This window comes from Delphinapterus leucas, chromosome 19 (genome assembly GCF_059928025.1).
Source record: "Delphinapterus leucas isolate spDelLeu-1000000601 "Yukka" chromosome 19, BTC_Dleu_Yukka2, whole genome shotgun sequence".
NCBI classification, from domain to species: domain Eukaryota; kingdom Metazoa; phylum Chordata; class Mammalia; order Artiodactyla; family Monodontidae; genus Delphinapterus; species Delphinapterus leucas.
Window position 1 is genome coordinate 6,689,366 of NC_143147.1, and position 23,993 is coordinate 6,713,358.

At 54.5% G+C, this 23,993-nt stretch overlaps 1 protein-coding gene across 7 annotated transcripts in view; it reads left to right on the forward strand.

Moving 5' to 3' along the window:
• USP22 (ubiquitin specific peptidase 22) overlaps window positions 1-20,447 on the forward strand; it is a 32,578-nt gene extending 12,131 nt beyond the window's left edge. The window contains exons 2-14 of one of the 7 annotated variants that reach the window (XM_089900149.1): window positions 2,373-2,632; window positions 4,912-5,044; window positions 11,382-11,495; window positions 13,910-14,011; window positions 14,291-14,460; window positions 15,520-15,685; window positions 16,102-16,207; window positions 16,317-16,475; window positions 17,594-17,720; window positions 18,443-18,534; window positions 19,233-19,295; window positions 19,688-19,837; window positions 20,297-20,447. In XM_089900149.1, coding sequence (XP_089756275.1) covers window positions 2,373-2,632; window positions 4,912-5,044; window positions 11,382-11,495; window positions 13,910-14,011; window positions 14,291-14,460; window positions 15,520-15,685; window positions 16,102-16,207; window positions 16,317-16,475; window positions 17,594-17,720; window positions 18,443-18,534; window positions 19,233-19,295; window positions 19,688-19,837; window positions 20,297-20,339 — 1,685 coding nt within the window. In that variant the 3' untranslated portion in view covers window positions 20,340-20,447. Of the gene's footprint in view, window positions 1-2,372; window positions 2,633-4,911; window positions 5,045-11,381; window positions 11,496-13,909; window positions 14,012-14,290; window positions 14,461-15,519; window positions 15,686-16,101; window positions 16,208-16,316; window positions 16,476-17,593; window positions 17,721-18,192; window positions 18,419-18,442; window positions 18,535-19,232; window positions 19,296-19,687; window positions 19,838-20,296 lie in introns of those variants that run through there. The other 6 variants (XM_089900151.1, XM_089900150.1, XM_089900152.1 and 3 more) reach the window with 6 other exon arrangements.
• Window positions 20,448-23,993: the final 3,546 nt, after the last annotated feature.

A 23,993-nucleotide genomic window follows, 5' to 3' on the forward strand; every position in this document is an offset into this window, starting at 1 on the left:
ACATCAGAAATGAAAAGGTAATGTGGAAAAGAAATTCATATTAGTTTATAGGTAGAGCAGTTCTGTATTGGTAACAAAGAAGTAGCAGTGTGATTGCTTTATGGTAGCTGAGTGTAATCAAGTCAGTACAGTAGCTTGTACAGTAATGATTGAATCATTGTAAAATGTCTATGGTACACAGCATTGCAGTCATGTTCATAATACTGTATTGGAAACATTGTTAAATTAAAAAGTTACCCGTGATGATAGACTGATACGCAGTATCTCCGATTGCGAGGAGAGCGGGAGCAAGGGACACATACTGTATGGTAATTCTTTGAAAGCAAAGTTTTAAAACAGTAAGAAATGAATATTTTACATTAAACATCCCTTACCTTATGCCTATGTGAGGATAGGCTGTCCCCTTCACTACAAGTCTTGCATATAGTGTTCTACACACATATTTTTTGTATGTTTATTGAAAATCCACACATAAGTGGACCCGTGCAGTTCAAGCTTGTGTGGTTCAAGGGTCAGCTGTACATCTATCTGGATTCGTAAGCTTTTCCTTTTGAGGACGTTAAGTTTGGTTAAGGCCGTGTTGGCCGGAGTTCTCTGTTGCCAAACATACCCTTTTCCTGTTTAATTAACAGAAGTAGTCTCTGGGGTGATACTTTGAAAATATCCAACACCCCAGTATACATACATACGTGCATATGCATACACACACGTGAATACTTTGATGTATGTTTTTCTTTATTGAGGTGAAATTCACACAAAAATTAATCCCTTTAAACTACCAGTGAGTCCCATCGTTGCACAATCACCAGCTGCCTCTGTGAAGCCTCAAACCGTGTCGCCGGCTCTGCACGCTCCCTCCGGCCCCCGGCAGCCTCTGATCTCTGTCCTCTCTCTGGATTTGCCTATTCTCGACATTTTGTATAAACGGAGTCACACAGTATGTGACTTTTGGTGTCTGACTTTTCTCACTAAGCGTGTTGCGAAGGTTCATCCACGTTGTAGCGTGAATTAGTACTTTGTTTTTTTTTATGGCTGGGTAGTACTCCGTTGCGTGGATACACCATATTTTGTGTATCCATTGATCCATTAATGGAGAGCTGGGCTGTTTGCACCTTTTAACTATTGTGAATGACCCAGTATTTTTTCACCCCCCCCTTTTTTTTTTTGCCTGAATCAGTTATTACTATGCTGATTATAAAATGAAGGCTCTGTAGTCTTGTCTTTTCTACTGCGGTAGGTGGAACCCTCCCATGAAGGAGACCGCACAGCGTGTGTGTACAGTGTCAGTTTCAGAGTGGACCTGGGGGATTCTTTTTTTGTACAGTGTATGTAACCCATTCTTTCCGCTACTCATTTTTGTGCTCAGATAGGGCCAGAATTGCCCAGCGGGAATTCCCAAGCTGTCTCCCCTCCCTCCTCATGCCCATCATGCTGGAGTCACTGGCTTGTGGGAGCTGCCGTTCACAGAAGCACCAGCTAAGCCAAGTGTTTCCGCCTGGGGCAGGTGGCGTGTCCTTGGTGGTTATGGAAAATAGGTTTGTGCTTGGGACTGCCTGTCAGTGGAGCCCTAGTTATAAAATCGGATTCACGGCCTTAAAATGAGTCCTGAGCATGGGCTTTATTTATGTGGAAAAGGTTTAGTCAAATTGTGTGTGCGTGTTTAATCTGGGGCTTTCTTTTCCCTCATCTGTTTCAGGATGTGACCAGTTTCTTTGTTTCTGGTTGTAGCCCATCTGCCTCTGTTTAATTTCTGTAGTTCTTTTTTTGTGCAGCTAAAATTCTTGAAGCCTTTCTTCTTTAGGCAGATTTTTCTTTTGTGAAGTTCTGCAAGAGAACAGGTGATACACATTTACATTTAAAATTCAGGGCTTAATTTTGATCTGTTTTTAAAGCTTTTGTGTGTTTTAAGGGGAAAAATGATGTGTTAAAATTATATACTTATCCTGATATGTCTGTATTTTCAGGGTAATGCTAGTCCTGAATTCTTTCTCGAATTATATAAACAGAATTAGATTTCTTGTTAAGTTCATAGAGGAATTTTAATAAAATTACAATCACACATGTAATATATCCTGAGTGATAAAAATAAGGAATACCTCTTAATCTTTTCTTTACATCTGTAGCTGTAGTGAGCAGTAAACAGCTTCCAGGAATCTGTTCCTAACAGTATTTATATAAAAGAAAAATTTCACGGGTACTGGGAAGCATCATTTGTTACACATCAAGTAACTATTAATGTAATTTTAAAATTTCCCTGTGTTAAAAAATAAGTAAATAAAAACGTCCTTGTGTTACTGAGGACAGTTAGAGTTAGAGAATTCCTTAGATTGCTCATTGGAAGAATAAACAGCTGATACAACTACTGTTTCTAGCGTTGCAGCATTTTAGACAAGTCTTTCCAGTGACCCTCGCACTCCTGTGGGATTGTCCCAGAGCAGGGGTTCCTGCTGGGAGGGGGCAGGCGCCCCCTGCGACCCAGGGTGGAGACCAGGGATGTCGCTGGACATCCTGCCATCCACAGGAACACCCTGCGCCACCCGAGCACACACACGGGTCCCCTGTGCTGAGGCCTGCGTTGGGGCTTGACCATACAGGGTTTGCAGAGATAACCTCTTGCTGGTGTCAAAACAAGGTAAGTAACTAGCCATTGAGAGCGACTCTTTTTTTTTTTTAATTATTTATTTAATCGATTAATTTTTGGCTGTGTTGGGCTTTCTCTGGTTGCAGTGAGCCGGGGCTACTCTGCGTTTCCGTGTGCGGGCTTCTCATTGCAGTGGCTTCTCTTGTTGCGGAGCGCGGGCTCTAGGCACACGGGCTTCAGTAGTTGTAGCACGTGGGTCAGTAGTTGTGGTGCGTGGGCTCTAGAGCGCAGGCTCGGTAGTTGTGGCGCACATGCTTAGCTGCTCCGCGGCATATGGAATCTTCCTGGACCAGGGCTCGAACCCGTGTCCCTTGCATTGGCAGGCGGATTCTTCTTTTTTCTTTTTTTTTTTTGCGGTACGCGGGCCACTCACTGCTGTGGCCTCTCCCGTTGCGGAGCACAGGCTCCGGACGCGCAGGTTCAGCGGCCATGGCTCACGGGCGCAGCCGCTCCGCGGCACGTGGGATCTTCCCGGACTGGGACACGAACCCGTGTCCCCTGCATCGGCAGGCAGACTCTCAACCACTGCGCCACCAGGGAAGCCCGGCAGGTGGATTCTTAACCACTGCGCCACCAGGGGAGTCCCGAGAGCAGCTCTTAGTCAAGAAGAAATACGGTGGTAATGATCAGAGTTGCATTTGGATCCAGAGATAAGTTGTACGTGGAGGTGGGAGATCAGCCTGGGCGTGAGGTTTTCCTGAGGCTGTGCTTCCAGGACAGGGCCTGTTGGCCTGTGGCTGCCCATGAGGATTTGTGTTTCTCAAGCTGAGCACCTGGCATCGAGGAACTTGGTGGTCTGGCCACCCTGTGTGCCTGTCCTCAGACCCGTGCTCCAGCCTCGGGGCTCTCGTCTTGAGGGAGCATCCACACGCCCTCCCCCAGCTCCCCTGCACCACTTCCTGCTCTTCTACGAAGTCTCTGTGCAGCTTTCCCTGGTGAAAAAACTGTGACTCGAGTTTCACGTGAAGAGAGGTTTGTGCCTCGTCCTCAGGCCATGCCCTCCACGCCTGCCATCGAGGGTGGACGGTCAGCCTGGCCCCCGGGTGGCTCCTGCCTTGGTCTTGTGTGTGCAGAGTGAGGCTCGGAGGGGCTGCTTCTGGGCTCTGTGGGGGAGCGTGGCCTGCGGGGTCAAGAGGTCCTAGCCCACGTGCCGGCTGTGCGGCCACCAGCAGACGCACGTCAGAAGGGCTCGCGGCCTTCCTCGGGGTTGGCCGTGAGGATCAAAAGGCGTAATCGCTCCAGTACCCGGCGCCCGTGTCCGTGTCATGTTTGTGCTGCTGTCCTTTGTTTCTGGGCCTTTTCTGTTTTAACCTTACCTCCCAGGCCCTGTTCATCTTCCACCTCCCTTCACCCCAGGCTCCCTGCATCCCCGTCAGAGCGAGAGGGTTGTGTCATGCGGTGTCATCGTAGAGGCTGGGAGTTCAAGTTGGTGGCCTGCAGAGGTTCATAGTTGGCGCGGGTGCAATTGTCGTGCCAGGCGTCCTGGGTGGTTTGGGGGAACGAGAATTGTTTACCATGGTGCTCATAATCGCTGAGGTTAAAACTTTAGGTTTCCATGGTCTGGTTCTCGGACATAAACCGTTCTTTTTCTTGTTTCTGTGTATTGCTTTGATTCATATTCATCTGGATTGATGGATTATAGAATCCGCCTGCCGGGCTGCCCTGGTGGCGCAGTGGTTGAGAGTCCGCCTGCCGATGCAGGGGACACGGTTCGTGCCCCGGTCCGGGAGGATCCCACATGCCGCGGAGTGGCTGGGCCCGTGAGCCATGGCCGCTGGGCCTGCGCGTCCGGAGCCTGTGCTCCGCAATGGGAGAGGCCACAGCAGTGAGAGAGGCCTGCGTACCACAAAAACAAAAACAAAAACACACACAAAAAAGAATCTGCCTGCCAGTGCAGATTGCATTTTGCTGTGGTCTTGGAACCTGGAATATCAAACTGCAAGTGAAGTGCAGGTTAAAGGTGACCTGGGGTTGGGGGCCCCGTTGGATGCGGAAGGACCTTGACAGCTCCTGGAGCTCCAGGCACTTTGTCTGAGCGGCTTTGAGTTGGAGAAGGGGCCGAGGTCTCTTACACGGAGCCACTTCTGAGCTAAATGACCTACGTGCCTTTTGGGGGGCAACTGACAGGATTAATGAAATGACCTTTTAGGCAGTGAGACCTTGAGAGGAAATCCGGGCTTTCCCTTCCTCCCGAGCTGCGCCCGTTGGGATCACCTTGCCCTGGTGTTTCCGAGAACCCCTGGTTTCTAACTGTCTCTTCTGCATTTCAGGCGAAGTCGTGCGTGTGTCACGTATGCGGCGTCCACCTGAACCGGCTGCACTCGTGCCTCCACTGCGTCTTCTTTGGCTGCTTCACGAAGAAGCACATTCACGAGCACGCCAAGGCGAAAAGGCACAACCTGGGTGAGACTGCACGACGCCTCCTGGGCTGTGGGGTCACCTCCCCGACTCTCGTTCTGTGAATGTGACCTTCCACTCTCTCGGGAGTCCACCTTTGTCTGAAATAGCTTGTGCTCTCCTCGTGGAACTCCAGGGGGAGAGGAAAGAGAGAAACTGAACCCACGAGAGGGGCACGTGCCCGGCGTGCCTGAGGTCACGTAAAGTCGTGTAACCCTGAACGGTGACTTTCTTTAACGGAGCATCAGAGACTCATCTTTCTCTCTGAGAAGCACGGTTAGGTATTAGGTCGGGCAGAAATTTGCACAGGTCTTAAATGCAGCTTTAGGTTATTGGTGTCAGCGTGGGGGTGGGGGGTACTGGGTGAATTCAGTGATTTCTGTAACGGGTTTGCAGTGTTGTCAGTGTTTGCAGAGAGGCTGGCGTTGAGGTGAGCTCACGTTTCATATTCAGACAGCAGTGCCTTCCAGAGGTGACGCGAAGCTGAGTTTTGCTCTTGGCTTGATTTTCTGACCGTTGTCACTAAATGTTTCCCTCGTTGAGGATTGTGTTTTCTGTCAAACGATGCTGAGGTTGTTAGGATATCTGTAAGAAAATCACTTTCAGAAGGCCCAGACCACAGACCCTTTTCTAGAACGTAACTTGGTGTGACCTAGCCTTCCAGTGAAAGATATTCTCGGGCCTTTTAAGTAGTAGGAATGGGCTCATTCAAACTCGGTCATCTCCGGAGGCCGTGCCTCATTTCATTTGCAGCTGAGAGCTTGCAGCCAGTGCTGGGGGTCAGCCTGTCACCAGGAGCTAAGTGGCCTTTTTGGAAGGAGAGCTGGCGGCCCTGGTGGTGCTTCACAGGCTGTGGGTGAGCGGCTGCCCGGCAGGGCCGGGGTCAGCAATCCCGTGCCCCTCCCCCACCGAGGGACCAGCGGGAAGGTCTGATGGGGCAGGACGGGTGTGGTGGGATTCTGTGGTGGTGAGTTAATGTAGATCTTTGTGCTTAATACCATCTGATTCTGGGACCAGACCTGCTTAGGCTCCTCTCACACCGGGGCTGTGATACTGTGGTTAAAAGGGTTATGGAAAATTGGAAACACCTTTGCACTGCAAAGGGCTGAGAATCTTATTGTTACCTAGCATCATCTACAAAAGTCACTCGAGAAATTGGTGTGCTTATTAATTTTATCAACCTGATTGATAAACTCTGCCTCTACTTTGGCCAGAATGAATAAGTTTTAAAAGGTTTTCTTCAAGAGACAAAACCACAAAATGGGAGAGCCCAGGAGTTTATTGCAGGTTGTGTGTGTGAGCGTGTGTGTGCGTGTGTGTTAACAAAGCCAAAGCTTAGCTTTCTGTGTCCACATGGCAGGGGAGGGCACGGGAGAGGAGCCCTGGCAGGAAAGGGATCGCCCGCCCCCGGCCCTGCGTCTCGAGCTGCTCCCCGTTACCCCTAGAGCCCCTCAGAGCGGCGGCTTGACGTTTGAGGGCCAAGGAGCCGTGATTCCTGGGCCGAGTCCTGCCTCTGGGAGCCCCGCAGAATAACCCTGGGGCCTGACGTGGACGCTTAGAAGGATTTCTCCCAGGGCTTGCGGCTTCTAAGCGGAGGGGCGTGAGAGGCCCACGGGGAGCCTCGTCTGAGTATTTGCTTTTTTGCGAGTGTTCAGTTAAAACCAGCACGTCGGTAGCTATGGGGTCTTTGCTGGCGGCCTGTGGGAGGACGAAGCTTCTGCTCCTCTGTCCGACCTGCCCTGTGACCCTGCCTGGTGTGACGTGGCGGAAGTGGCCCCCAGGAGGAAGGGCCCGTCCTGACCCACTGCCGGCAGGTTTGCTGTGCGGGACGGTGTTGGGGTCCAGGTCACTGAGTAAGATTTGGTTTCGTGCTTCTTAGTTTCGTACAGGTTTTTATTTGATGTCGAGTCACAGGGGCCCGTGGATGTTACCTGCGTGAGCCACAGAGGCTGTAAAAGGAGTGCTTTTAGCTTTGTGTCTGCCTCTAGGAAGCGTTACTTTAGTTTTCCCAGAGGGTGTGAGGATGTATGTGGGCATAAGAGGGCAGCGTATCGGCCTCCCCTCTGAGCGGGTGACGTTTCCCTCCATCTCAGGATCCTCCTGTGGCTGGAGGGAGGGGGACACGCGCCTGCCTGGTGCCTGTCGGCTGGGTTCCCGGGCAAGTGGGTTGACGGCCTCCTCTCTTACTGGGAGCGTCTCGCCCGCATCCAGGCAGCTGGGTTCCTGGGCAGCTGGCCCTTTGTTTCCATGGGTTCTGCACCTGCAGGTCCAGCCAAGCTCAGATCGAAAAACAAATTCCAGAAAGTTCCAAAAAGCAAAACTTGAATTTGTCTGGTCCAGGCAGCTACTTACATGGCACTCACGTTGTATTAGGTAAAGCAACCTGGAGGTGATTTAAAGTGTGTAGGAGGATGTAGGTTATGTGCAGATACCACACCATTTTCTACAAGGGGCTTGAGCATCCTTGGATCCTGGTGTCCGCGGGGGGTCCTGGAACCAGCCCCGCCTTGGGTACCATGGGACCACTGACTGTCTGCTCAGCCTTTTGTCCTGATGCAGTCAAGCCTTTGTCCTTGGTTATCTTGACTGTGAGATAATTTTCTGGAGGAACTACCTTGACTGTAGGTGTTGCATTGGGTTTTTGAATTCCATATTGAGGTGAAATTCAGAGAACACACAATTAACCATTTCAACCAGTATATTTCAGTGCATTTAGCCACTTGCCATGTGGTGTGTGGAAATACCATCTCTCTTTATTTTCAAAACTTTTTCGTCTCCTCGAAGAATACGTGTCTCTGTTACGTAATCCTCTCCGGGCCCTGGCATCCGCTGATCTGTCTTCAGTTGTGGATTTGCCTGTCTTGAATATTTCATATAAAAGGAATCATACAGCACACGGCCTTTTGTGTCTGTTTCTATCTCTCGGCAGATTTTCAAGGTTCATGAAGTGTCAGTTCATTTCTTTGTGGTTGAATAGCATTCCTTTGTGTTGATATTCCAGAGTTTGTTTATCCAGTCATCCACTGATAGACATTTGGGTTCCCACCTTTGGCTTTTATGAATAATGCTGCTATAAACATGCATGTGTGAGTTTCTTTGTGGACATAACGATTTCATTTCTTTTGGATGCCAGAAGACCTTGGAGATAACTGTGGGTTCGGTTCCAGACCAACTCAATAAAGCAGATATCTCAATAAAGCGAGGCACACACATTTTTTTGGTTTCCCACTGAATATAAAAATAATGTTTACACTGTACCGTAGTTTAAGTGTGCAATAACAGCATTTCTCTTTGGTTGTTCATGCTTTTTTGGTGTCAGACTAAGAATCCATTGCCAAACCTGAGGTCGTGACGCTTACCCGTTTGTGTCTGAGTTTTTATACTTTTAGCTGTGATGTAGGTTGCTGACCGTGTGGAGTGAAGTTTTGTGTGGGGCTGGGGTCAGGGAAGCCGCCTCCTCGTTTCATCCCGGGGCCCCAGCGCCCGCTGTCGGCCCCCGCCCCTCCTGGCGGTCCCAGCCCCACACAGCGGGTGGGAGGCAGACTCATCTGGGGACATGGGGCCTCCTCCCTCTGCCCTCGCCGTGCGGCTGGCCTGTTTCTCGCTGAACCCCACTGCTTCCCTGAAAGTGTCCCTCCTTCCCACCGTAAGCCCGCCTCTGCCAGCTTGCTCTGGTCCCCGGGGCAGGAGTGACACTGCCCAGGAGTGGGCAGAACGCAGGGCAGCTGGCCCCGGCCTCCAGAGCAGCCTCGACGTGGACTTGCAGAGACTTGGTCGGAATTTTGTAGATTTTTAGGGAGGGGCAGGGGTAGGCCTGGGATTCTCTGAAATTGCTACTTTGAGTCTTGATAGATCTGCTTTTGATCCACCACAGTATCACTGACCTGTGTCTTTGTACCTTAAGACATGAAATATGGGGGTTTCCCTGGTGGCACAGTGGTTAAGAATCCGCCTGCCAATGCAGGGGACACGGGTTTGAGCCCTGGTCCGGGAAGATCCCACATGCCGCAGAGCACCTAAGCCTGTGCGCCACAACTACTGAGCCCGTGTGCCACAACTACTGAAGCCTGCGCTCCTAGAGCCCGTGCTCTGCAACAAGAGAAGCCACTGCAACGAGAAGCCCTGTGCACCGCAACGAAGAGTAGCCGCCGCTCACCGCAACTAGAGAGAGCCTGCGCACAGCAACAAAGACCCAACACAGCCAAAAAATAATAATAATTTTTAAAAAAAGACATGAAATATGATAAAAGCTGTGATTTGTTAAGACATTACCATTTACCAGGAGGTGCGTGCCGCTTAGTTGTTTATATGAACTTAGTGACCATGCAGACCTGTGTCAGTGCTGTTGCTGTCCCTGTTATACCACAGGGGACGTGGGTGAGCTCAGAGGTGCTCAGAGGTGCACAGCTGGCAGGTGGCGGGGCCGGGTTTGTGCTCTGAGCTGCGTCCCGTCGCCTGGCAGACGTCTGCTGTCCCTTGGTGAGTCTGAGTCAAGGGGATTCTCTCTTTTTTTTTTGGAATTTTATTTTTATTTTTTATATAGCAGGTTCTTAGTAGTTACCTATTTTGTACATACTAGTGTATATACGTCAATCCCAATCTCCCAGTTCATCCCCCCGCCCCCTGCCACTTTCCCCGCTTGGTGTCCATACGTTTGTTCTCTACATCTGTGTCTCTATTTCTGCCCTGCAAACAGGTTCATCTGAACCATTTTTCTAGAGTCCACACATATACGTGTTAATATACAGTACTTGTTTTTCTCTTTCAGACTTCACTCTGTGTGACAGTCTCTGGGTCCACCATGTCTCTACAAATGACCCAATCTTGTTCCTTTTCATGGCTGAGTAATATTCCATTGTATATATGTGCCACATATTCTTTTTCCGTTTGTCTGTTGATGGGCCTTTAGGTTGCTTCCATGTCCTGGCTGCTGTAAACAGTGCTGCAGTGAACATTGGGGTGCATTTGTCCATAGTTCAACCTTTTTTTTAAAAAAAATTATTTATTTTTGGCTGCATTGGGTCTTTGTTGCTGCATGCCGGTTTTCTCTAGTTGTGGCAAGTGGGGGTACTCTTCGTTGTGGTATGCAGGCTTCTCATTTCTCATTGCAGTGGCTTCTCTTGTTGCGGAGCACGGGCTCAGGCGTGAGGGCTTCAGTAGTTGTGGCACGTGGGCTCAGTAGTTGTGGCGCACGGGCTTAGTTGCTCCGTGGCATGTGGGATCTTCCCGGACCAGGGCTCGAACCCGTGTCCCCTGCATTGGCAGGAGGATTCTTCACCACTGCGCCAGCAGGGAAGTCCCCTAGTTCAACCATTTTGAACTATGGTTTTCTCTGGGTATATGCCCAGTAGTGGTATTGCTGGGTCATGTGGTAATTCTGTTTTTAGTTTTTTAAGGCACCTCCGTACTGTTCTCCATGGTGGCTGTATCAATTTACATTCCCACCAACAGTGCAAGAGGGTTCCCTTTTCTCCACACCCTCTCCAGCATTTGTTGTTTGTAGAATTTCTGATGATGCCCATTCTAACTGGTGTGAGGTGATACCTCATTGCAGTTTTGATTTGCATTTCTCGAATAATTAGTGATGTTGAGCATCTTTTCATGTGCTTCTTGGCCATCTGAATGTCTTCTTTGGAGAAATGTCTATTTAGGTCTTCTGCCCATTTTTGGATTGGGTTGTTTGTTTTTTTAATACTGAGCTGCATGAACTGTTTATGTATTTTGGAGGTTAATCCTTTGTCCGTTGATTGTTTGCAAATATTTTTGCCCATTCTGAGGGTAAGGGGAATTCTTTTTAATTGTTGAATTGAGCGAGTTCCTTCCAGATGCTTCGAGGACTTTTCTCTTGTTTATCTTTGTGAGGAAGTAACTAAGGGCTGGGTTTCATGCCTGTTTTTGTGGAGGATGCAGTTTAGAAAGTGCAGGATCTGCTCACCGGGAGCTCTGGGCACGCCCTCCAGGCTGTCTGCTTGGGGCTGTGCTGCCCATCCGGACGCCACGTCCTCGTGGGCTGATATGAATGCGAGCTTCCCTTGTTTCAGAGGATAGGTGGAGGGTCCTGGTACCTGGGGGTCGGGTCCTTCGTAAAATATGGTCGTGGCACCTCTTTCTCCCTCAGGTTCCTCAGCCCTTGGCGGGAGCTTCCAAAAAAAATTCACGTGCCTCATCTGCTTAGGACACACCATCTGAAGTGGGGGGACAGCCTTTTGTAATAATGGGCTTCTCTGCTTTGAGAAACGGTGCAGTGAAATGCCTAAAAAACTTGCTTGTTTAATTTGTGTCCTGAAGCATTACCTTTCGACTTTTAATTAAATTTTGTCTCTTCCCTCTTTTCTCTTTTCAGCCATAGAGCTTATGTATGGAGGTATCTACTGCTTTTTGTGTCAGGACTACATTTATGACAAAGACATAGAAATCATTGCCAAAGAGGAACAGCGGAAAGCTTGGAAAATGCAAGGTTTGGTTTTCCTGAGATCTGCATGGCTGCTTGTGTCTTAGCCCTGCGTTCCCTGCCCCCCTTGTCTGTCAGGGCGTGGTGGGGATGGGGAGGGAGGGGGGTGGTTCTGTTGAAGGGGAGGAGCCCCTACACCTGCCTGCTCCCTCCTGCAGGCTCACGGGGGGCCAGGGGAGGCAGGCGCGGTGCCCACAGGCCTGCGGCTGCTGTGAGGGCTTAGCCGGGGTTGAGAGAGACACCCCCAGCCTACCCTCTCCGGTCGCCGGCACGGGGCTGAACCAGGCACAGTGTCCGCAGGGATTTCGCGCTCCCGCGCCCCGGTAGCTGCCCAGGAAGCAGCTCCTCGGTGACTGCAGGATGTGTGTGTGCTGATTGCTTCCAGGAGGGCAGACTGTTTTCTCATTGAATTACCGTTGAATCTCTATTAAAACTCTTAACTGGAAAAGACCCTCTTAACTGGTTAGGTTATGCTAAGTCTGTGTCAGCACAGACTTAAACTTCCCAGAAGAAAAATGCAACAGTCTACCGCTGAGGCCCCTTAGTTCAGGAGTGCGCCCTCCGTCCTGTGCGGGGCCTCTGTAGCCGTAAAGGGAGAACTCCAGGCTTTCCTCCTTGTGTAGGAACAACCCAGCTCTTCCCTGATGAGTGTTTCTCTCCCGTGAGTCTCCTTTACTGGCACAGAACCCTTCACACCCGGCACTTCTGGTCACCAAGTGTTTTTTTTGGGGGGGGGGGTCAGTTCCCTGCCAAGAAATTCCCTGTGGCGCCGGCTGGGTATCCTACGGATCAACTCAGTTCTGACACAGTCGGCCTGGAGGTGTCAGGCCCCACGGGATCCCCTCCCCAACTTCAGATGCTGGAGTCTCAAGTCCAGGGTCTCATCTGTGCTCCTGACTGTCCAGCTGTAGATCGGAGGCTCCCAGGACCCCCCTGGACTGGAGCGTTTGTTAGAGCAGCTCACAGAACTCAGCGAGACACTTAGGTTCACCAGGTCATTAAAGGATGTGATAAAGGACACAGATGAGCAGCCAGATGGAGAGAGAGAGGCATGGGGCAGGGCTGGGGAGGGTCCCTGTGGAGTTGGGGTGCATCACCCACTCGGTGTGGAATGTTCACCCACCTGGTTCGCTCCCCGAACCCCGTGCTACTGGGATGTTATGGGGGCTTCTTCCTGGAGGCCTGATGGATCATTAACCCCATTTCCAGCCCCCTCCCCTCTGTGGAGGAGTTGGGGCTGGCCGTGCGGGTGCTGCAAATTCCGAGCTTCCCTGGTCTTTCTGGTGGCCAGTGCCCATCCAGGAGCCCACCCGGAGTCATCTCATCAGGACAAGAGGTTCCTCTAGTGCCCTTCCCGCTAAGGCGCCCTTATTACCAGGGCGCGGGGCTCATGCGGGGGACGGGGCAGGGGCGGCACGTGTGTCCCACTGACTGCACGGTGGCCGTGGAGCCGTGCCGTCACTCCCGTCCCTTCGCTGGCACGTAGTCAGCAGCACGCGTGAACATTGTGCAGCTCTTTTCTTTTTTGCTCAGCCGCCTGTTTTTGGTTTCCCTGATAGGTTTTTATTTCTTGTTCTCATTTCCAGCACACGGTCATGGGTCACAACAGTAATAGGTGTAGAAAGCCCCACTGGCCTGTGACCGTCTCTCCACAGAGAACACACAACCCAGCATGTGGTTTACAATGTTTTGCCTTAACTGTGCTCCTTTGCAGACGTGCCATGTTAGAGAACGGAGCACAAGCCAGGGCTGTCGGTCGTCAGAGCCGATGAGCCCATGTTCTCTGGAGAACAGTCTCTCTAGCCCGCTTCCTGTTCTCTTCCACCTCCAACCTTTAGTAACGTTGCAGGTGAGGCTAAGGCTGAGGATGTCATTTCTTCGTGCAGAACAGTCAAACCGCAGGGCTAGGAAATGCACGTCCCAGGAAAAAGTAGGGTTCTTCTAAAATCATGCCACGATTCCATCTGTCAGCAGGACGGTGCGTCTTTCAGAGTGTGTCGAGTTCTAGGTGCGTGGAGCCAGTGCCTCTGAGGAGTAGGCTATGCGCTGGGGCGCAGGTGGCCCTGCTGCCGTCCTTGGTTTAAGTCTCTGGTGGGTACGGCCGCCCCTTCATCCCCGTCGCCACCCAGCGCTCCCTGTGGGCATTGGTGCCGTGGTCCCTCTGCTCAGGGCGTAATTAGGGCAGAGGAGACCGCTGGTGCTGGGGCAGCTGTCCCCCAGGGTCCCGCTCTCCTCTCCTCCTCTGGGAATGTGGCCCATTCACGGCACGCTCTCTGAGAGAAGCTCCTTCCACTGTCTGGAACAGGGTCTTAGAAGGACCCTACGTTGCCCGCCTTTGAATCTGATAAACGCTGTGCTACCACCACGCTGGTTCGTAGACACGATCAGAGCGTAGCTAACGGCACCTTCCACCCGCTTAGGCGTCGGGGAGAAGTTTTCAACGTGGGAGCCGACCAAACGGGAGCTCGAGCTGCTGAAACACAACCCCAAGCGACGGAAGATCACGTCCAACTGCACCATAGGTGGGCGGGCGCGGCCCGGTGGAGGTGCATTCTCCGGGGAGGTGCAGCGTGGCTGTCAGCTTGTCGCAGAGGCTCCTCCCTGCCCTGCCCCGTTGTTACTGGGAGCCTTTGGGCAGTGAGGGCTGGTGGGGGTGGGCACGCGCACGCCTCGGACGTTTCCCACGGGTGGAGCGCAGACGTTAGAAGTAGGTTCCCTCCGAGTCCTCTTGCTTCTCGAGGGAGCGGCAGGCCCAGCCGGCCCGGGGCCCTGACAGCCCCGCCCCGCACTCTGCCTGCCAGGTCTCCGCGGCCTCATCAACCTCGGGAACACGTGCTTCATGAACTGCATCGTGCAGGCACTGACACACACGCCGCTGCTGCGCGACTTCTTCCTGTCCGACCGGCACCGCTGCGAGATGCAGAGCCCTGGCTCCTGCCTGGTCTGCGAGATGTCCTCCCTCTTCCAGGAGGTGCGCCTGGGCCGGGAGGGGGCCGGGCCGTCACGGGGTGGGCTCTGAACATCCACAGACGTGCCGACTGTGGAATTGCACGTCCTTCCCAAGAGGGATCGTTGGGTGAGGCACTTGGTCATCTGCAGAGGCTCGCGGCTGCCTCACAGGGGTGCACGTGGCAGGTGCCAGCCCCTCCCCGTCACCTGCCGCTTTCCGGCTTTGTCCATAGGACGGGCGGGTCTCCTGTTACCGGCCCTGCTGACTGTGTGTGTCACCAGAGGCCTCTGTCTTTGGGCCCCTGCCGTGGACATCAGGTTCTGTCCCGACGGGCTCGCAGGCTGGACCCCCCCTTCTCAGAGCGGGAGTGCAGCCCAGCCGCTCCCTCGGGTGCTGCGGGGAGCCAGGGGTTCTTCAGGCGTCGGCCCTGGGCCAGCAGACTCGGCCGGGTCTGGTTTTGTCAGCCTTTGATCACGTCCTCTCGTTTTCCCTGTTGGGCCCCGGCTGCCTGAACCCATCTGGCTGTGGAGCTGGAATTATTCACGGTCTGGCCCTTTTCAGAAGTTTCCCGACTCCTAGCCTGGCTTAGCCAGTCCCCACATACCTACAGCCTAGCCTGACAGCGGCTCCTGGGGTCACAGGAGTGAGCAAGCTGAATGATATCGTTGGGCCAAAACGGGGACATGGGTGCCTTGGAGAACGGGCTGATGGGGGGGGCCTCACTAGGGCACTGTTGGTGGTGAGTTCATCTCTGTCAGGTTGGTTTTTAGGTTCAGGTTTATGGGGGTACATGTTTCACACGGCACAAGTCACCTTTTAGTGTGTGTGTGTGTGTTTGACAAAAGTTTGTCGCCATTCATCGTTTTGGCTTATTTCTAGAAAACAGGTGGTGGGAATGGAGAAAACTCTGAGCAGACTCAAGGTCTGTGAAAACACAGTTTGCCTGAAAAGGAAAGGAAATGACTTGTTTGGGTCGCGCTCGCCAGCGGAGGTTCCGGGCGGCTGTCAGACGTGAGCGTTTGCGTCTGTGTTCAAGGGAGGCACGTGCTCCTGACGAGGGTGCTTCTCCTTCTCTCCAAGCAGTTCTACTCGGGGCACCGGTCCCCCCACATCCCATACAAGCTGCTGCACCTGGTGTGGACGCATGCCCGGCACCTGGCGGGCTACGAGCAGCAGGACGCGCACGAGTTCCTCATCGCGGCCCTGGACGTCTTGCACCGGCACTGCAAAGGTGAGCACTGCACAGGTGAGCATTGCACAGGTGGGCATTGCACAGGTGGGCACTGCACAGGTGAGCGCTACACAGGTGAGCGCTGCACAGGTGGGCACTGCACAGGTGGGCACTGCACAGGTGGGCACTGCACAGGTGGGCACTGCACAGGTGGGCACTGCACAGGTGGGCGCTGCACAGGTAGGCGCTGCAGAGGTGAGGGTGGGGGCTGTTTCTCAGGGCCTGTTACTGGGCCTGCCAGGTGGATGGCAGGGAACTCTTCACAGGGAGGAGCAAGGGGGAGAAACTGAAAGCACGCGGCGCGTCCCTCCCGCGCCCCTGTGGAAACCTGGGCCCTCCTGCTGCACCAGCTCTGCCCCTTGGGTCAGCGGCTTGGCAGTGGGCTGGCTGCCTTGGGGGCCCAGGGTCCCAGAGCCGCCGTCTCTTTCCAGGTGATGATAATGGGAAGAAGGCCAACAACCCTAACCACTGCAACTGCATCATAGACCAGATCTTCACAGGGGGGCTGCAGTCCGATGTCACCTGCCAAGTGTGCCAGTAAGTGCGGCCTCTGCAGCCCCGGTGCTGCCGGCCAAGCGCCGCGGGGCCTGGTCGCCGCGCCGCCCCCGGGCCGTGGTGCTCACCCGTGCCCCCTGCTTGCTCCTAGTGGGGTCTCCACCACCATCGACCCCTTCTGGGACATCAGCCTGGACCTGCCTGGCTCTTCCACCCCCTTCTGGCCACTGAGCCCTGGGAGCGAGGGCAGCGTGGTGAACGGAGAGAGCCACGCGTCGGGAACCACAACCCTCACGGACTGCCTGCGGAGGTGAGGCGTCCACGCCTTGTGGGGAGGGGGCCCTTCCTCGTGGCTGCTCGGGGAAAGTCCTGGTAAAGCCAGGCCCCCTAGGGCCCCACGTTCCCGCACGAAAGCTGAGGGAAGACGGGATGGCCAGCAGACGAGCTGTTTCTGTCCCTGAGTGCCCCCCACCCCGGCAGAGGCTGGAGGTCCGCGGCCTTTGGTGACTAACGGACAGAGTCACACCCAGCAGGGCCGCCCTCCTGCTGTGGCTCGTGGCCTTTTCTGAAGGTGATGAAAACGTTTTTAATTAAACTTTTTATTTTGAGATAATTGCGTGCAGCTGTAAGATACAATCCTGAGAGACCCTGTGTACTCTTTCCCCAGTTTTCCCTAGTGGTAACATCTTGTAAAATTACAGCACAATGTCACGGTCAGCAGGATCTCGACATCCCTGCAGTTAAGATGCAGGGTGCTTGCACCCCCGCAGGGTCCCTCACAACCACACGTCCTGCACCTCCTACCCCTGTTGCCTCCTTAACTCCTGGCAGCCGCAAATCTGTTCTCCATTTCTAGAAACTCCACATTTCAAGAATGTTATATCTGTGGAATCATACATCATGTAACCTTTCAAGGATTGACTTTTTTCACTCATCCTGATTCTCTGGAGATTCATCCAGGTTGTGTGCATCACCAGTTGTTTCCTTTTTATTGCTTACTAGTATTCCATGGTGTACACGGCTTAACCGCTCATTTGCTGAAGGACGTCTGCATTGCTTCCGGGCTTTTTTTTGGCCTTTACAGATAAAAGTGCAGTAGCCACTCATGTACAGTTTTTGCGTGAGTGCTGGTTGTCACTTTTCAGGGACAAATTTGATTGCTGGGTCTTAACAGTAGTTAGAAAATTATTTTGAGTTCACCAGACTTTCATTTTCCAAAAAAGTTGAGGATAAATATTTTTTGAAGTGCTAGAGAAGAGAAAGGAAGGAATAGCTTTTTCATTGTGAAGTTATAAATGTCCCTAATTGTGTGTGTGTTTTTAGGAAGGACGTGAACCCCCTGAAAGTGATAAAATAACTTTTCTCTTTTTCCTCTCTTACTGCTGCCATCTTTTTTTCCTAAAAATACATGTTTTCAATGCGTTGCAGATTTACCAGACCAGAGCACTTAGGAAGCAGTGCCAAGATCAAGTGTAGCGGTTGCCATAGCTACCAGGAGTCCACAAAGCAGCTCACCATGAAGAAGCTGCCCATCGTGGCCTGTTTCCATCTCAAAGTGAGTTCCCTGAGCACGTCCAGGGCCTGAGGGTGGGTGGGTGTGCAGAGTCCATCCGTGCTTGTGGAGCAAAGAGGGTGGTGCCTATAAATAACTCTGCTCGTGTCTGTCGCCGGGAGGTTTGCCCGTGAATCAGAAAGTAATTGCTTCATAATGAAAATAGGGTGAGTTACTCTGGGTGGGGGGTGGTTAGGGATTTACTGCTCCTCTCCTCCAAGCTCTTCTATCCTCACCCCAAGTTTTCCGATTTTCTTTTACTCGAAAGCAAGGACCCTTAGCATTAAGGTCTAGTCTGGGGGTCGGCATGTTCCTGTGAAGGGCCAGTAGCAAATATGAATCGTGTGTATGATGTACTATGAAAGAATATGCAGCAGAGACAGTGTGTTTGCTGGTCCTGGGTATTTGCGATCTGATTTTACATGTAAATCGTACAGTCTCTGTTGCTCGTTCTTTTATTTCATGACCCTTTAAGGATGTAAGACAGAAACCAAATCCCCAGCCCTACCTGTTTCTCCCACCGGGCACCGTGCTAGGTCCACACATGCTGTTGGGCCCATCATTTCAGGGCTGGGCTGAGCCCTGTGGGTTATGTCGCCCTGTGGACTCTGAGCTCTAGCTGTGGCCAAGGGCGGTTCGGAAAATGCAGGAAAGGCCCACTTAGGGAGCCACAGAGACTGTGCTGTCGGAGGAGCCCTACAGCCTTCCCACCCCCACTTCTGCAGCGATTCGAACACTCGGCCAAACTTCGGCGCAAGATCACCACCTACGTGTCCTTCCCCCTGGAGCTGGACATGACCCCCTTCATGGCCTCCAGGTTCGTCCTCCGTGTCTGTGGTCGGGTGGGCGTGGCACCAGGTCCCTGATGAGGCCCCAGTGGGCCCTGATGTCACTTCGTCCGTGACACCTCACTGTCCTGATCTCACCCCAGGACCGTCCCTGTGTGAGGGAGGCTGTCCTCCTACCAGCTGGCTCAGGGCAGCATTTCAGGCGTTTCAGCCACAGGCACTGAGATTGGATACAAATCGACACAGTGGTTTTGTGGTTGTAGGTTTCATTTATCTTGTTTTGGAGTCTTTGTATCAGGGACGACTTGAAATTTACCTTTGCAAAAATAGGAGGACGCTTCCTGGTAGGAGGGCTGCCTTAGTGAATAATAACCACAGGCGGGGCGGCTTAAAGTAACAGAGGCCTGAGTCCAGTGTTGGCGGGGCCTCAGGACGATCTGGGGAGGCTGCCTGCCTGCCCGCCAGGGGGTTGGCAGGGAGACGTGGGTCTGGGCCGGCTCTGAGCCTCGATCTCGGCAGTCCGCTTCCCAGCCTGGGCCTCGGTTTCCCCACCGTAACTCGGGGGTCATCTCTGCCTGAGATGGAGCTGTTGGGGGAAGCGGACCCGTGGAAGCCGCACCAGCACGGCGTCCGGTGTCGCGCGTCCCTGGTGCCCATGATACCATGTGAACCATGGGTTGTTAGTGAACTGTTTTAATCGAGCCTGAGTTTGCGCCGTTTGTTACAGCAAAGAGAACAGGATGAACGGACAGTACCAGCAGCCGGTGGACAGTCTCAGTAACGATAACAAGTGAGTGGCACCTTGAGCACGAGTGGGGCCGGGGGCTTCGCGGGAGGCCCACCTGCGTCTCCCAGGAGGTGCTGCATGTGAGGGGCAGCGGCCGGGTTTGCTTGCTCTTGGCCACTGGCCTGCTTCCTGTCGTGTTGCCACCTACCCTCTGTCGGGGAGGGGCCTCCCCCCCCGCCCCACCGCATCGCGGTGAGGCCCCTCTCCCCGTCCCTCCTGTTGTTGGCGGCGGGGAGGGTAGAGCAGCAACAGCGCCTCCCAGGCGGGCCCGTTCTCCTCTCCCGTGGTGCCGTCGCCTGTCAGCGTTTGCTCCTAGGCGGCTACCCGGTGGGGACTGTGGTCCCTGGTGGGGACAGGGTCGTGACCTCCGTCTCCCGCCACCGTCCCCAAACCAGGTACTCCTTGTTTGCGGTGGTCAACCACCAGGGGACCCTGGAGAGTGGCCACTACACCAGCTTCATCCGGCAGCACAAGGACCAGTGGTTCAAGTGTGACGATGCCATCATCACCAAGGCTGGCATTGCAGACGTGCTGGACAGTGAGGGGTGCGTCCCGCGGGGCCCCGGGGCCGCGTCACCCCTCTGTGCCCCGTTCGCTCCTTCCTGCTCATCGTTGCCTCCCTCAGTCTCCAGACCATCCGCGGGGCTCCTGCCCCACCCCAGCTGCCCTGAGCTCCAGCAGGCGTCTGGGCTTGGAGCCGCGAGCAGTGGGGCAGCCCTGAGAGGCTCTGCGGTGGTCGTGAGGAGGCCGGGCGGGTGGGCTGGGGCAGGGACCCGGGGCCAGCGTCCTTCCGAGAGGGACCGTGTACAGGGCCGGGGGGCGGCCACAGCCAGGGCACAGCAGGTGGACGGAGGCCGGGCTGGTCATGGACTGGGGGCCCTGCCGCCTCCCTGCCGTCTCTTCTCTGCGGTGACAGGCTGAGCGCAGCTGTCCTGGTCAGGGTGGTTTTGCTCCGACCCCTTGGGAGGTGGAAGTAAGCGTGCTCTGTCCTCTCTCCTCCTTAGGTACCTGCTCTTCTATCACAAACAGTTCCTGGAGTACGAGTAGCCGTCGGCGCACCGGCAAGTCCCCCGAAGTCATCTGGGTGCCCGGGGTCACGCTGTGTGGACACTTGGCAAGAGGTGGGCTGGGGGGGGTGGGGGCAGAGGAGACGTGCGCCGGAGTGTCTCCTGTGTCCCCTGCGAGCCGGGGCAGGCGCAGCCCCCGCGCCAGCCATTCCATGCTGGGGCCCAGAAAGCAGGAGGTGGAGGAGATGCAGGCCTCGCGGGTCTTTCTCTTGGTGAGTTTGGTGTCCGTGTGCAGCGCGGACTCGGGCGTGAGCCCCGGAGCCTGTGGAGCTGAAGACCCCGTGGGGCCTCCGAGCACGTCTGTCCTGCATGTGGAAGCAGATCCCCGTTTTTTAGAAATAGGCGTTTGCATATCGCCCCCCTTTCTCTCTCTTTCCACAATGGTGAATCTCTTAAACGTAATGATGGTAATGTGAGTGAATTATTGAGTTCAGGCTGAAATTTAGATCGTTTTCCTTTTATCCTGGAGAGTGGATCTTGCTTTTTCATCGGTGCTGTTTTTGTTGCCCCCTGCCCACCCCCCCCACCCCTCCCGCAGGCATCTTGGACCTGGTCAGAGCTGCCTGGCTCAGTGGAGGAGAATCAGGCTGCGCTGGGAACGGTCTCTGTCGTATGAATCTTTTAGTACCTGAAGCGTTTCCAGTGGCTTCACTGTTTCCCTCCCGGGTGTCCTTCCTGGCCACCTGTCCCACGAGCTCTCCTGGTCGCTGCTGGCCGGCGGGTGTGTCGGATGATGCGGTGGCCTCCAGGGGGGCTGCATCCTGGCTCTGGGTGCCTTTGCCTTGCGTTCCGGTAGCTTCTGTTGCCGCAGGACAGACGGCCGGGACTGAGCTGGTGGGAGGGGCTGACGGGGGAGGTGCAGCATCATTGTTCCTTGTGAGCCGTCTCGCACGCATCTGTCTGTTCACACCCAAACTTAGATTGTCCGTCTCTGAGAGATTCCAGCCCAGAGACGGGGGACGAGCCAGTGTCCCCTGAACCGTGAGGCTTCTTTCCTGCAGAGGAACACGTTCACCTGCGGCAGGGTCAGCGGGCTCTCCGCAGAGGGCCAGGTAGTAGATGTTTCTGACTTTGTGGGCCCTGTGGCCTCTGCTGTAGGTAGCGTGGATGAGCGCAGCTGTGTTCCGGTAGAACTTTACATGATCACGGAAAGTTGAATTTCATATACTTTAGCCACGTCACAAAATTTCAGCCGTTTTCACTGTTTAAAAACGTGTAACGGGTTCTCAGCCGACAGACCGTGAACCAGGTCCAGCTCGTCGGCTGCTCGGGTCTGGGCGCGGCGTGGCTCCTGCTCCCCCCGTGGAAGGTGCTGGGGTCCTGCGGCGGGGGCGTCGTACCCAGCAGAGTCCTCAGTGACGCAGCTCAGGCACCTGCCCCGCGTGGCCCGTCCGCTGTGGCTGCTCTGAGGGCCCTGGAGCCCTGGGCCTCCGTGCAGAGTGGCGACAGAGGAGATGTACTGGCCGCGGGGTTTCTGGCGGGTCGCCTGTGGTCTGGTCAGCCCTGCGCCCCTCCCCTGCCACCCACTCATGTCCAGGGCTCAGCTGCTCCAAGGATGTGAAGATTCAGGAGACAGTGAGGCCGTTTCTCTTTTCTGGGTGTTCTTTTGAATTTTTATGTCGAAGTTAACCCTCTGTTCCCTCTGGCCTGGTGTTCTGAGCACTTATCTCTCTGCTGCTGAGATTCCCCTGTGGCTGGAAGAACTACCTGGGGGGCGCGGTGAGGCTCCGGCTGCCTGCACGCGCGCCCGCCCCCCGTCCCGCGCGCTGAGGTCCTGCTTTGACGTCACCTCGTCAGGAACAAAGAACTGCGTGATGGGTTGGGGAATTTATTTTCTTTCAGCTCCCGATGCAGCTACTAAATACGGGAAAATGGTTTCCTGTTTCAAACCACCACCCGTGTCGATGTCCAGACCGCTGAGGAATCCCTGGGTGACCCTTCCTCCCCGGCTAGTGTGTTTAAAGTGACTTGTGTTTGTGAGACGTTGGCTGCCGTGTCAGCGCTTTACAGTGAGACAGTGGGCTCTCCCTGGGTGTCCTGAGCGGGGGCGGGGGCTGGGCCCGGGCCCTCTCCAGGCCGCCTCGGGCCTCCCGTCGGCGCCAGAATGTCCAGGATGCTCCTGCTGCATCACGTACACTCGTGCCGTTGTAGTTCTGCTCGGTGTGGATGCTTTCGTCGTATAAAATTGCCGTTCTTTTGACAATTCAAGTGACTTGTTTCGTCGTTTACTATAACTTTGAAAACAGAAATCGTAAGAACGAGATCCCAATGATTGTGCTGTGGATTTTATTACTGGGATGTTTCCGCGTCCCTTTCACCTGTCGTTTTGAGGGACTGTTTGGCTCTTCTCTCTAATGGCTTGTAGTCTTTTCCTGTGTCGTAATAAAGCTACATTTTATTCTGAAAACTGGCCCGTCTTCCCTTACTAGCACGCGAGTCCCATCTGTGACACCAGCCCCTTCTCGGTTTGTTCCAGCCCAGACCTGCCCTGGGCCGGGAAGTCCATGCCCCCTGCGTCCCCTCCTCCCGGGGGCAGGATGGTGACAAATCTGGGACTCAGGATACCGTGGGCTGTCAGACTTTGACGAACTTAAAAGCCACCCGAGGGGCTTCTTTAAACACAGGAACCCCTGCTGGAGTTTGATTACAGGACCTGGGATGCGGTGCGGCGATACGGGTGTGTGGCTCCCCGGGTGCTGAGAAGGCGGAGGGTGTGGTCGGAGAGCAGCCCCCGTCCTGGCCAGTGCGGTTCCGACTCTGCCCACCCCCCGGTCCGCCCTTCATTTCTGAAGCGTGCTGTTTTTGGATGCCTCTGTCACATGTTCCTTCACTTCACGTACGCGGAAACATCAGGAAGTACCAGCGAGTGCCCCTGGGTTCCAGAGCAGCAGTCCTGCCCGGGGGTCTCTCCACATGCAGGAGGACCATTGCTGCGTGCCTGCAGGCAGCTCCCCCGGGGCTCCGAGACCTTCCCAGCAGAGTTCTCCAGGCCCGGGAGGAAGACGCGCGGTGGGGCTCTTGGTGTAAAGCTGCGGAGCCCGCCCAACCCTAACCCTTCCACCCCAGGACCCGCACGCTCCGGTCGCAGGCTCTGGTTAAAAGCGTTGAGCTGTCCTGGCAGACAGACTCGTGCCTGCGTCTCAGTGGGCAGCCACGTGGACACAAGGCCCCTGCTCTGTGTCCCGTGGGGCTGGCGGAGCGTCGTTGCGGGGGGTGGTGCCGACAGGCAGGGCAGGCAGACCCGCGTCCGGGAGACGGGTTCGATCCCGTGAGGACGCGTCTCTGGCCTCCGTGTAGTGGGGCTGCCGGCAGGTGGCCAGCTGCTCCTGGGCCTTAGTGCCGGTCCAGTTGCCAAGTGGGCGCCCGGCAGGGCCAGCTGGTGAGCCAGGGTCAGGACCTGACATCGAGCCTGTTGAGACAGCCCCGTCCCCATCTCGATGGCCCCTTTGTTCATGGAGTGGGGCGGGGGTTCTCAGCGAGCCGTCTGCTCCCACAACTGGCCGTTTTGTCCACCTGGCGGTGAGTGTCCTCTGTCGGGCTTCTCCTTGGTGAGCACAGTCTGTGCCCGTCCCCACCCGGATCTTCTGTCGCCAGTCCTTAAATCCCATTGCTTCCAAATCTTTGACCGTCCAGC